General features: G+C 35.9%; 1 protein-coding gene across 1 annotated transcript in view; it reads left to right on the top strand.

Moving 5' to 3' along the window:
- Positions 1-14,315, top strand: part of SPINK5 (serine peptidase inhibitor Kazal type 5) — a 79,976-nt gene that overhangs the window by 14,856 nt on the left and 50,805 nt on the right. The window contains 3 exon segments of the mRNA XM_032336243.1: positions 10,661-10,788; positions 12,815-12,878; positions 13,774-13,901. Of these exon segments, the coding sequence (XP_032192134.1) occupies positions 10,661-10,788; positions 12,815-12,878; positions 13,774-13,901 (320 nt within the window).

The following is a 14,315-nucleotide window of genomic DNA, read 5'->3' as shown; positions in this document are numbered from 1 at the left end:
GGGAGAAGCAGGCTCCCTGCAGAGCAAGGAGCCCAATGTGGGACTCGATCCCAGGACGCCGTGGACCATGACCTGAGCCGAAGGCAGCCGCTTAACGAACTGAGCCACCCAGGTGTCCCTAAAATAGACATTAAGACAAATAATATTATTGGAGACAAACTGGGATATTTTGTAATACAAAAGTATTAACACACCAGGAGATATAACAATTATAAATGTATATGCTCCTACTCACAGAAGTTCAAATGTATAAAATCAGATATTCTTTAATTAAATGAAAAAATAGACAATTCAGCAATAATAATTAGAAATTTTAATACGTCTACTGTTAAAAATTGATAAATCTAGACAAAATATCAATGATAATAGAATACTTGACCAACACTAGGAACTAACTGAAATATACAGAGTGTTTCCCCAATGACTACAGAAGGTACATTCTTTTCAAGGAACAATGAAACAGTCTACAAAATAGATTAAATGCTAGGATATAAAATGTATCTCGTTAAATTTAAAATAATTAAAATCATACAAAATATGTTTTCTGAAAAACAGAATTGAATAGAAAACCAGCAAGAGCAAGAAATTGGAGAAATCCCCAAATATTTGGACAGTAAGAAGCAGCATACTTCTAAATAACTGATGGATAAAAGAAACAATCTTGAGAGAAATCAGAATATAATTTGAACTGAAGAAATATAAAAACTCAATTCAAGACTTATGAGCTTAGCTAAAGCATTGTATAGAGCTTTAAAAATACCTAAATCAGAGAAGAAGAAAGGTCACAAATTAATAGTCTTAACTTGTACATTAAGAAACTTAGAAAAAGAAGAGCAAACTAAACCTCAGTCAAGCAGAAGGAGGGACATACTAAAGAATAGAGCAGAAATCAATAAATATAAAACCTTAAATTAATAGGAAGTTAATGGACCAGATGTTGGTTCTTTGAGAAGATTAACAAGCTGGTATACCTTTAGACAAAATGCCCTAACAAAAAAGAAAAAAAGTGAAAGAAAACAAAATTACCAAATTCAGGAATGAAATATGAAATATTATTATATACCTTAGAGAAACTACAAGGATTATAGTAGAATATTATGAACAAATGTGTGCCCCAAAAGTAGACAACTGACATGAAATAGACAAATTCCTAGAAATACATGAATTACTAAAAACTGACCCAAGAAGAAATAAAAAATCAAAATAGATGTATAGCAAGTAAACAAGTTGAATCCATGATTAAGTGAAAGAAAAGTTCAGATTTTGTTGGTGACCCCCACCAAATAGTGAAAGAAGGAATATTAATCTTGTATAGACTCATCCAGGAAATAGAAGAAGTAACACTTTTTAGCCAGTATTATTTTGATATGAAATCCAAAGGAAGATATCACAACTACAGAAGACTACTGACAAATATTTCTCATAAACGTACATAGAAAATATTTAACAAAATATTAGCAAACACAATCCACAACAACAACAACAACAAAAGATAAAACCATAACCAAAGGAAATTATTCTAGGAAAGAAAGGTTGGTTTAACAACAGAAAATCTAGTATACCATATTGATAAAGGACAAAAATACCTCATTATTTCAATAGAGGCAGAAAAAGCATTTAACAAAATCTAACAGTCATTCAAGATAAAAACAAAACAAAACAAAAACCACTGTTCTGTCTCTCTTTCAAACATGAAAAACACACAAACTCACATGCACAAAAACTACTGATAGATAAAAAACTTCCTCCGCTGATAAATGATAAAGCTTTAACTTACATCTACTTAAGGGTTAGGGAGTGAATACTTTTACTTTAAAGACTAGAAGAAAGTGCAGATGATTGCTCTTACCACTTTTATTCAACACACCACTTCTATTTGACATTGAGCTGGTGGATATAGCCAATATAATAAGGCAAAATTTCTTTTCTTTTTTTTTTTTTTAACAGATTTTATTTATTTATTTATAATTTATTTATTTCACAGAGAGACAGCGAGAGAGGGAACACAAGCAGGGGGAGTGAGAGAGGGAGAAGCAGGCTTCCTGCAGAGCAGAGAGCCCAATGAGGGGCTTATCCCAGGACCAGGGGATTATGAGCTGAGTTGAAGGCAGATGCTTAACCGCTTAACGACTGAGCCACCCAGGCACCCCAAGGCAAAATTTCTTAATTAATTAAGATATTCTGCTTGGAACGAAAGTAATTTTTTTTCATTGTAGGTACATGATACTGTATATGGAAAATCCTAAGCATCCATAAAAAGAAGCTAGAGAATAAGTTTAGCAAGAAACTAATAAAAGAGTTTAGCAAGATTTCAGTATACAGATTTTTTTTTTTTTTTTTTTATTCATTTGACACAGAGAGATCACAAGTAGGCAGAGAGGCAGGCAGAGAGGCAGGCAGAGAGAGAGAGAGGAGGAAGCAGGCTCCCCGCGGAGCAGAGAACCCGATGCGGGACTCGATCCCAGGACTCTGAGATCATGACCTGAGCCGAAGGCAGCGGCTTAACCCACTGAGCCACCCAGGCGCCCCATATTTCAGTATACAAATCAGTAATGCAAACTGCATTGTATTTCTGTATAGTAGCAATGAACAATCCAAAAATTATTATCAAGATGGCAATTCTACCAAAATTAATCTATAAATTCTACACATCCCCTACAAAGTCCTAGCTGACTTTTTTTTTGGTAGAAATCAATAAATTAATTTTAATATTTATATAGAAATGTTGGGACACCCAAGAGTAACTGACTTCAAAATGTATTATAAAATGAAAGTGAACAAAACAGTGTGTTATTGGTTTAAGGACAGGCATAAAGATCAGTGCAGTGGAATGGAATTTATATTCTTTCCATTTATGGTCAGATATTTGACTGACTTGTCAAGATAAAACAAATGCTTGGAAAATTTAATATCCATAAAAATGAATTTAGACTCTTACCTTACATCATCCATAAAAATTAACTCAAAATGGATTAGAGTCTCAAATTTAAGAGTTGTAACTTAAATCATTTCTGGGCTAAAACGTAACAGAAGAAATTCATGAACTTGGGTTAGACAGAGTTTTTAAATATGAAACCAGAACCATGCTCCATGAATACAAAATTAGTAAATTGGATTTCATCAAAATTACAGGCATACTTCATTTTATTGCACTTGCTTTATTATGTGTCTCAGATGTTTTACAAATTGAAGGTTTATGACAATCTTGCATCAAACAAGTCTATTGATACCGTCTTCCCAATAGCAGTTGCTCATTTCATGTCTCTGTGTCACATCTTGGTAATTCTCCTAATATTTCAAAACTTCATTATTATAAATTTTTATGGTTATCTGTGATCAGTGATCTTCAGTGGAGAAGAACAATGAAATTAATGTTGTTTTCATGACCGCTAATGCAACATTCATTCTGCAGCCCATAGATCAAGGAGTAATTTTGACTTTTAAGTCTTATTGTTTAAGAAATATATTTTGTTAGGCTCTAGCTGCCATAGATAATAATTTCTTTAATGGCTTTGGGCAAAGTAAATTGAAAACCTCTAGAAAGGATTCTCTGTTCTAGATGCCATTATGAACATTTTGATTCATGGGAAGAGGACAAAATACAGTCTCAACATTAACAGGAGTTTAGAAGTTGATTCCAACTTTCACAAATGACTTTGAGGGATTTAGGAACTTCAGTGGAGGGAGCAACTGCATATGTAGCAGGAATAGCAAGTATTCTCCAGAAGTGCAGGCTGAGTGTGGCTGAATTACCGCAATCTCGTCATGAAACTTGAACCTATGAGCAGTCACTTTTTTTTTTAAGATTTTTATTCATTTAGGGATGCCTGGGTGGCTCAGTTGGTTAAGCAGCAGCCTTCGGCTCAGGTCATGATCCCAGCGTCCTGGGATCGAATCCCACATAGGGCTCCTTGCCCTGCAGGGAGCCTGCCTCTCCCTCTAACTCTGCCTGCCACTCTGCCTGTGCTCTCTCTCTCTCTCTCTCTGACAAATAAATAAATAATAAAAAAAATCTTTAAAAAAAAAAAGATTTTTATTCATTTATTTGAGGGGAGGCACTGGGGAGATGCGGTGATAAAGAGAGAATCTCAAGCAAACTCCTCACTGAGTACACAGGCCTACATGAGGCTCCATCCCATGAGCCTGAGAGCATGACCTGAGCCAGAACGAAGAATCAGGTGCTTAACCAACTGAGCCATCCAGGTGCCCCAAGGAGTCACTTATATGGTTTCTTGAGCTGGAATCTACTCCTGGTGAAGATGCTGTGAGGATTGTTGAAATGACAATAAAAGATTTAGAATATTCTGTAAACTTAGTCGATAAAGCAGGGTTTGATAAGATTGACTCCTAGTTTTGAAAGACGTTCTGCCGTGGGTAAAATGCAGAGAAATCATTCACAAAAGGGAGAGTTCATCGGTGTGACACACTTCATCGTTGCCTTATTTTAAGACATTGCAACAGCCATGCCAGCCTTCAGCTACCACCATCCCGATCTGTGAACCAAGACCCTCAACTAGCAAAAAGGGGAAGACTCACTGAAAGCTCAGATGATGATGATAATTTCTTAGCAAAAAAAAGTATCTTTTAATTAAGGTGTGGACATTGTGTTTTTTAGACATAACACTATTGCACCCCTAAAAGACTACAGGATAGTATAAACATAAGTTCTGCATATACTGGAAAACAAAAAATAATGCGTTTGACTTGCCTTATTGCGATATTTGGCTTTTGCGGTGGTCTGGAACCAAACCTGCATTGTCTCCAAAGTATGCCTGTACAAACATTTGGGCTTCAAATAAAATCACTGAGACAATAGAAAAACAAGTATGGACTGAGAGAAATACTCATATATAGGGTAAAAGACTTTTATCTACAATATGTAGGAACTCTTTACAACTCAATTATAAGAAGGCAGCTCAATTAGAAATAGCCATCACACTAAAAATGTAATGGCTAATGAGCACTTAAAAAGATGTTTTACATTATTATTATGTAGGGACATGCACATTAAAACTTCAGTAAGGTGCTATTATACACCCACAAGAATGGCTGTAAATCCTTAAAATGGAAAATACAGAATGTTGTTAAGATTGTGGACAAACTGGAACACTTAAGAGGTGGCAGGAAAGAGTATTCAAGAGTGCAACTACATGGGAAGACAGTCTGGCAGCTTCTTAAGTGAAACATAAATTTGCCATAAGACCTAATAAATTTGGTCCGAGGAATCTGCCCCATTGAAGTGAAGACATATGTCCACATGAAGCCATGCATGTGAATATTCATAACAGTATTCTTTTTAATAATCCCAAACTGGAAACAATCTAAATGTCTGCAGGTCTGCTGGTGACGGATAAACAAAATGAGCTACATTTATAGAGTGGAATTTTATTCAGAAATAAAAGGAAAGTACCCCTGATACTGTTATGACATGGATGAACCTAAGAAACATTATGCAAAGTGAAAGAAGCTGGAATCAAACAATTGCATATTTATGATTCCATTTATAAGAAATATCCAGAAAAGGTAAATTTTAACCAGAAAAATCTGTGGCTGCCTAAGGCTAGAGCTGGGAACTGGGATTAACTGTAAATAGGCACAGGGAAACTCTTAGGGTGACAGAAGTATTCTAAAACTGAGGTGATGGCTAAACACCCCCATAAATTTACCAAAATTCATGCATTTTACGGTATGTAAGTAAAACCTCAATAAAGCTGTCTACAATTATTTTTCAGTTAACATACCTTCTCAATTTTTGGAATAACTTTTAAATTATTATTACTCAGTACAAGTTTTCATTTTTTCTTAACAATTTAGAAAGTGGATTTTAAAGCTATTAGTACTTGGGCATTTGGAGGAGGGAGTATCTCAGACCAGTTTATCTGGATTAATGCTATTGGTCTGTTCCACTTTTCCTATCAAACCACTGTAGGTATTCTACACTTTTTTGGTAACGCTGTCTCTATTTCGGTTTTGCATATAGATACTGATAATATGTTTTTGCTGTATATATGTGTCAATTTTTATATAGTTACTTAAAATGATGATTGCAAGTGTTTTTAATTCTGTCTTCTCTATCTCTTACCAACTGTCATAGGAATTTAAGTATCAGCTTTTTGGTTAATCTCTATTCTTTTTGTTATCTGTGTTACTTGTTCTTATTTCTTTATGTTTTCTCTGGTGCATGTTTTGTAATGGATTGAGCATTAAAATTTTTAATTTTAAGATTCCATGACAAGGGTATGTAAAGATACTAATGATCATCTATCTCAAGATTTTTTTAAATTTATTTTTTATTTATTTTCGGCGTAACAGTATTCATTATTTTTTCACCACACCCCGTGCTCCATGCAATCCGTGCCCTCTATAATACCCACCACCTGGTGCCCCAACCTCCCACCCACCCGTCAATTCAAACCCCTCAGATTGTTTTTTAGAGTCCATAGTCTCTCATGGTTCACCTCCCCTTCCAACTTCCCCCAACTCCCTTCTCCTCTCTATCTCAAGATTTGTGCTTGAAGTGTTTCCGTTTGTCACTCTTCGCCAAATATTTCTTGGGCAGAGAGCATAGACCATATGACATTGATTCTTTGAATTTCCTAAGACTTTCTGAGTGGCCTAGTAAATACTCCACTTTTATAAATGTTTTCTATGTCTTGGAAAAAATGTTTATTTGCTATTTCCTGGATATAGTTTTCTATAAAAATCTAATGGCATAAGCATATTAATTTTTTTCCTTGATCTATCAGTTTCTGAAGAGTGTATGCTAAAATCCATAAATCCAGTTACTGATTTATCTTATTCTATCAAAATTTTTTGGTTGCAGTCTGACAGAGGTAGAGCCTATATTATTAAGTGAACGAATGCTCAGTAACTATTATACCCTTATGTTCTGTTTTCCCTTTTACTTTACATAGTGTCTTTTGTCACTTATGATGCATTTTGGGCTGAATTCTATATTTTTAGTATTAATATTACTGCATCTGCTCTCTTCTTATTTATTTTTACTTCATATCTTTTGTCTTATTATTTCAGTATCTGTGTGCTCTTTAATTTTAATTTTCTTTTATCATCCATACCTGCTCAATCCTGTTATTCATTTTTTAAAAATTTCTTTAAAGTACTTTATTTATTTGACACAGAGAAATCACAAGTAGGCAGAGAAGCAGGCAGAGAGAGAGGAGGAAGCAGGTTCCCTGCTGAGCAGGGAGCACAATGCGGGGCTCGATCCCAGGACCCTGAGACCATGACCTGAGCCTAAAGGGAGAGTTGAGGCTTAGAGGCTTAACCCACTGAGCCACCCAGGTGCCCCTAATCCTGTTTTTTAAATCCAATTACAAATTGTATTTTAATTTGTGTGCTTAGCTCATTTATAGTTTGTTATTTCGGTTGTATAGAACTTGGTTCTCCTAATTTTTCATATTTTCAGTTATCAGACTTAAAAAATTATTTTAAAAGTAGTTTTTTCCTTTCAGTTTTCTTTGATGATGAGTTAAAGGTTGCATATCTATTTTGACTCTTACTATGACTCCCCTTAACCAAATACCCATATTTATAATTATTTATCATCACTATTACTAATGCCACTGTTTATTGTTAAATCTGTATCTTCTCCCCTAACATATGTTAGTTTGCTTTTATTTGGTTAAAAAGCCCTAAACTTCAGGCACCTGGATGGCTCTGTGGGTTAAGCCTCTGCTTTCAGCTCAGGTCATGATCTCAGGTTCCTGGGATCGAGGCCCACATTGGACTCTCTGCTCAGCAAGGAGCCTGCTTCCTCCCTCTTTTTCTGCCTGCCTCTCTGCCTACTTGTGACCTACGACTCTCTCTCTGTCAAACACATAAATAAAATCTTTAAAAAAAAAAAAAAGCCCTAAACTTCTCTAATTTGTTATTGACTAGATTCCGTCTTTGAGTTGCTATGGCTGTTTCTCTGTTTCTCTTGTTTTTGTTTTTCATTTTTCATTGATTCTGGAAATGTTCCCTATTTCTTCAAATATTTTTCCTATATATGGTTGCCTCATCTGGGGACTTCTAATTCTATTCCCCATGTTGTTTAGATTTTCTCTTCTATTTTATTCATTTTCCTTTATGATTGCTTCTCTGAGAGTTTCTTCATCTAATCTTCTGGTTTACAAATTTATTAGGTACTTGTACCTAATGTTATGTTTTCTTCCTCACATATACAGGTATTTCCATTCTAAGATTCCATAATAGCTTTAGTTATTTTTTTCTGCTACACTGAGTAAGATGGTGTTCAAGGCTATGCTCTGTCTCTGCCTCTCTGGTGAGTGTAAGGATAGGAAAAGGGATAAAGCCTGGATCAGAAGGTTGTGGAACTAGCGTTACCCCTCCAGTCTGTTGCCAGTCCACCAGGTTGAGAATCCATCTGTAAGTTCTCAGAAACTGTTAGCAATAGGAAGATGTGTTCTTTCTAGGTTGTGACCTACCAGCCCTTGGAGTTTGGAGGGGGAGGAGGAGGTGGAGTAGTAAATACCCACACCTGTTCTCATCGCCTCACAGCTGGGCTTTTTATCTGCCCTATCATCACCCTTCCAACACCTGTGACCTAGTATGCTGCTGTTGCTTTTGCTGAAGAGGGAGAGCAGTGATTGTCCCAAGTTAATAAAATCAATCCATGCCACCCATGCATGCTTCAGTGGTTTCTTCAGAAATGACCTTAGAGAGAAAACCAGCAGCTCTCCTGCTTTTTCCTTATACTTCAGACACATTTCTTTGTGCCCCTTAAACAGGACAGTCTAGTTCCTATCACAGATCCTTTGCACTTGCAGTTCTCTAGGCCTGGAATGTCCTTCCCTCAGATCTCTAATGGCTGGTTTCTCCGCCATTTATCCCATTTCACCTCGAATGTTACCTTTACAGAGAAATCTTTCTTGACACTCTGTTTAAAATAACCACCATTCTAGTTATTGTTCCAGTTATTTTAAATAGCATTTATTTTAATTTAAAATTATATTTATGGTCTTTAACTTCTCATCAGAATATAAGTTCCTTAGAACATACATTTCAAAAAAAAATTTTTTTTTTTGCAGTGTCTTAGTCTGGTAGAAACTCAGAGCCTAGCAAATTTTGAGGAACAAATGAACAACCGAATAAATGCAATAATGCATATAGCCATTATTTATCTTTACTCTATTTTAACTTCTTCCCAAACAGATGACATGAATAGTGGGTTATTTCCATAGCTTTTTTTTTCCCCCCTAATTAAAATTCTTTTTCCAGGTCACCTGGGTGGCTCAGTTGTTAAGTGACTGCCTTCTGCTTAGGCCATGATCCTGGAGTCCCAGGATCGTGTCCCACATTGGGCTCCCTGCTCCAGCAGGGACTCTGCTTTTGCTGGTGCCCGCCCCTTCCCCCTCTCATGCTCTCTCTCTCTCAAATAAATAAATAAAATCTTAATAAATAAATAAATAAAGTAAAATTCTTTTTCCTTTTTTATTGTCTTTTGGAAGTATTCCTCAATGTAACATTTCGGTTCACAAATTCTCTATCTATTTGTATCCATTATTCTCTTATTTTTTTCTATTGTGTAACTTGCTAGGTCACAGGTCTATATTCTAAGTGTTCCATATCTATATTTAAAATATTTGTGTTATGACAATAACATCAAAAGTTTATTTTGCATGCAATATAATAACTGAAAAATTCTCCAATGTCATTCTTTGCTTTTAGATAGAAATTAAATTCAAGTTAAGTCTAGGTTTTCTTTAGTTAGCTCATGTCACAGTAGTATTGCCAAATAAGGTTTCCTAGGTATTTATTTGATGCTCAGCACAAATCTGTAGTACAGGTGTGAATTTCCATTTGTCAGATAAGAAAAGTAAGGTTCAAAGAGGTGGAGTGAGTGGGTGGCGGAGGTGAGAATCAAATTCTAGTTTCCAGTTACCACCTAGTGTAGTTGTTTTTCTCACCATACGGGTATGTCCCGAAGTATGTGTCATATTATTTGAGCTGAGATTGGGGATTTCTTCCATCATCCCCAAAACATGTTTCATGATTGGCTTGATTGTCAGTGTAGAAAATGTTCAAAATAACAACAGTAATAACAGTAGGTGGTTTTGACATGCTATGCGCCATTGTAAATGCTGTGCACATATTCGTACACTGAAAACCATTTAAAATGTTGAGAGGTTGGTACTATTGTATTTTGCAAATAAGGACACTAAAGCACAGGGGGATTAAGTAACTCCCACATCACACAGCAGTATGTGGCAGAATTTGAATTATGAGCCCAGCAATCTGGCTCCTGATCACTACCCTGATCTATAATAATAAAAACTTTATTGCAGCTTAGAGTTTATAGAGAGCTTTCCTATACATTATCTATTAGACTTCATTGCCACTCTGCAGAGAAGGAGGGCAGGATTTGATAAACAGTATATACAAAGTTTCAGAGAGGAGACTTAGCCTACCTCACCAGATGGCAAGTGGCTGAGATCAAAGAGCAATTCTTTGTCCTGAAATCTAATTACATCTCTGTTCTTGGGCCATGTTCTGTTATCCATAATGTTATCCATGCAATCTGTTTTGCTCTTAAGTTATATTGTTGTGGGTTTAAAATGTTAACCTATTTATGTATCTATGTATCTAACAAATATTTTATCTTTTCTATTTTGATGTTCCTTGATAATGTCTCTTGCAGTTGAATTGTGATGATTTCAGGAAAGAAGAGAGAAATGGGGATTTTATTTGTACCTTCGACAACGCAGCCGTTTGTGGCACAGATGGGAAAACCTACAGCAACAAATGTGCGCTGTGTGCTGAGAACGCGTGAGTATCTGCGGCAGGCTTTCTCCCTAAAGTATGCTCTCCATATAAGTACATGACACAGTTTTTTCTTCCAATCTTTAAAATATCAATTCATTTTGTGAGAGTTAGCCAGCCATAAATTATTAGCACCACTCCTTTTACTATTCTTACGGAAAAAATATGTAGTGCGACACTTTATATTTTACAAAGCACCTTTGTGTGCAGTTTATCAGATAGTTATCAGTATCTCTGTGAAGTAGACAGACATCTGATAGATCTAAATCTGTGTATCTACCTGTGTGTGCACATATAAGCACACATATATGTACATATACTTACACGTAACAGACATATTTCCATTTCTATCTATTTAGGAGTATATCTTTATTCACAGAATTATTTAATTATCAAGTGATTTTTTAAATTTAGTGCTTAGTAATTTATAATAGTAGATAGAGAATTGGAATTTTTAATATTGAACTTCTCCCCATTGATTCGACCTTTGTCACATAGCTAACGCATCTTCCTGTACAACATTTTGTCCCCATTTCGTTCTTTGTGTACCCTTAGTGCTAAGTTTGGTTGTCAGTTGTCTTCAGTCAGCAAGATGGCACAGGACCCAGCTTCACAGGTTCTAGCCTGTGGCCTCAGTCTTAAATTGTCTGCTCTTCAGTTTTTGCAAATATAAAGCAACCAGTGCTTTGAAGCCAATAAAGGGTATGATAAACATTCAGTCTTCAGGATTGTGCAAGAGTTATCCCTTCTTGTCATAAGTATCTTTACCAAAATACAACTGAATCAAATCACTCTGATCCTTTGCATTTTTGCATTTTCAGAGGTGCGGTCTGAAATTAATGTCTTCACCTCTTATGAGTGGTCAACATAAATGGAAAATAGAGACATACATACAGAGAACAGACAGGTTTTATTAGATATGTGTTTTGTAATACTATTATGAGCACACTGTACATTTAACTACTATTGTGTTTTATATGGAGGGTCCTGTGATAGAATGTTTAAATCTCATCAGGTCTAAGTTTCTCATCCCTAATTTCTGGTATGCTTCCTACATTATATAGTGAGAGTCAAACTGCTCATTGGGTTTCTTCCTTAGCTTTGTTTACTAGGAGACTGCAATAACATTGGGATTTGATATTTTTGTTTGTTTCCCTCAGAGGTTATCTTTTTTTTTTTTTTTTAAAGATTTTATTTATTTATTTGACAGAGAGAGATCACAAGTAGGCAGAGAGGCAGGCAGAGAGAGAGAGAGAGAGGAAAGCAGGCTCTCTGCTCAGCAGAGAGCCTGATGCGGGACTCGATCCCAGGACACTGGGATCATGACCTGAGCCGAAGGCAGCGGCTTAACCCACTGAGCCACCCAGGCGCCCCCAGAGGTTATCTTTTGATACAACTTTTTTCTTATCACTTTTAATAGCTTCATTTTTCTCCTTATATTGTTTTTCATTGTTATACACAGGCTGTGGTTTTAAGCTGCCTTACCTTTTTAAAAAGTAGGAAGTACATTTTACATTTATGGTTCTGTTTTCAGATAGCGTTAAAATTCTATTAGACTGAATCAACCTAATTCTTGGGACTTTAGGTACTTTCCATGACAACCAAAGTATGAGTCAACATAAGCCAAACAAAAAATAATTTAGTAGGATGTTAGATCTATGAACTTGAATTCATATATTCAAAACAACATCATCAACAACAGCATAGTTCTTTGGGGACATCTACTATCTAGTTATAAGGTGTACTTTTTCCTTCTCTTCTGATATGGATTCTCTTTAGACATAGGAAAGAAAATTCTAGAAATAATATTTGTAGATCTGACTCTTACTAGCCCTCCAACATAATTCTGTTTCTTCAACTCCAAGCTGTAAACAAAAGCTCTCATTAGAAAGAGTAAGTGAGGAAAAGAATGCAATGTGACATCTGTTTTCAAGTACAAAGGAGAATCATAATACAGTGACAATAAGTTATTTTTGAATGGTAAGAAGTTCTGTGATACTAAACTTCTGTGTCTCCTGACTTTCAATTCCAGTAAAACCAGGTCCCAAGTTGGCATAAAAAGCGAAGGGGAATGTGAGACCAGTAAACCAGAGCAGGTGAGGACAAGTGTCGAATGGTGGGAAATCTTGGGAGGCTGACTTTAGAGAGAAAGAAGATGCTCTCCTCTTTTTTCTTTGGTGTGGGGTGTTAGGAAGAGAGCAATTCTTGCTTTACATAAGATCGGCACTGCCTGTTTAGATGAAAAGCAGTTGATTCCTACAACTGGAGCAGGTAACGCTGGTAGTTAGAATGTTCAGCTCTATTTCTGCTTTCTATGAAAAAACAAAACAAAACAAAAACCAATCAGTCCATCCATCCATCCATCCATCAAAAGGAAACTACACTTGTAGTAGAAAGGGCATTATGAATCGGTCAATCTGAACTGAAACCGTAGCACTGTTACTTGCTGTCAGGAGACCTTGGACAAATTACTTACCACACTGTACCAGTGTTGCCATATCAAAAAATGAGATTCTGATTAAATAGCTTTTCTCTTTGCTAACATTCTGTGCACTTGTGATGATAGAAGAAAGAAATGAGTATCTCAGACATGTCACACTTGACTTTTTCTAGCTGAATATATTTCCTAAGTCAAGATTTGGTGCCCTTTCTATGCTCCTAGAGCACCTACTAGGACAGTTCATGCATCATATTTTAAATGTCTCTTTGTGTCATCCAGGAGATTGGGAGCAAGTTGAGTGCAAGGACTGTGTTCCACCTTAGTTCTAGCACATACTAGGGTATCTGTGTTCACTAATAAATGAATAAGTAAATGAGCACCATATGTAACCTCATGAATTATGCAACACTTACTAAGCTACTTCTAAGCATTGCTCTAGGTGGCTAGGATACATTGGGCAGAGAAACCCTGAGTACTATATGATTTATGAAAACCGTGGAAGGCATTACAATCAGGATGGTGAATGTTAAGTTCTTTTCCCTGTTCTTCAGGATGTATGTAGTGCTTTTCGGCCTTATGTGAAGGACGGAAGACTTGGATGCACGAGGGAAAATGATCCAGTCCTTGGCCCTGATGGCAAAACACATGGCAATAAGTGTGCCATGTGTGCTGAGCTTTTGTAAGTATCATCATCCCCACTCTGAGTAGGTGGACTTAAAGAGGACACACTTGGTTGCCTTCCTGACAGTCACTCCAGAATCACTTTTTTTCTCACTCTTTTTCAGAGAGATACAGTCCTTTTCATGAAGCATACAATTCTTTATCTTTGTAAGGTGAAATAATCCTTGCTCTCTGAATGGCTTCTTTTCTTTTTAATTCATATCATCTGCTAGAGTTTCTTAAAAGGCATGGGTAAGGTAATTATGTTAGTTCTTAAATTCAAGACTCTTCCTTTGCTTAATTATAGTGATAGGACAATGCACAGTATTTTATAAGGCACTATATATATATATATATATATTTTTTTTTTTTTAAAGGCACAATATTTTATAATTTAGAAAATACTTTCCTGGAATAAACTAGGTCGGTCCTT

This window comes from Mustela erminea, chromosome 3, assembly GCF_009829155.1.
Source record: "Mustela erminea isolate mMusErm1 chromosome 3, mMusErm1.Pri, whole genome shotgun sequence".
NCBI classification, from domain to species: domain Eukaryota; kingdom Metazoa; phylum Chordata; class Mammalia; order Carnivora; family Mustelidae; genus Mustela; species Mustela erminea.
The sequence above is the reverse complement of the archived record's forward strand: the minus strand, read 5'-3'. Positions and strand labels throughout refer to the sequence as shown.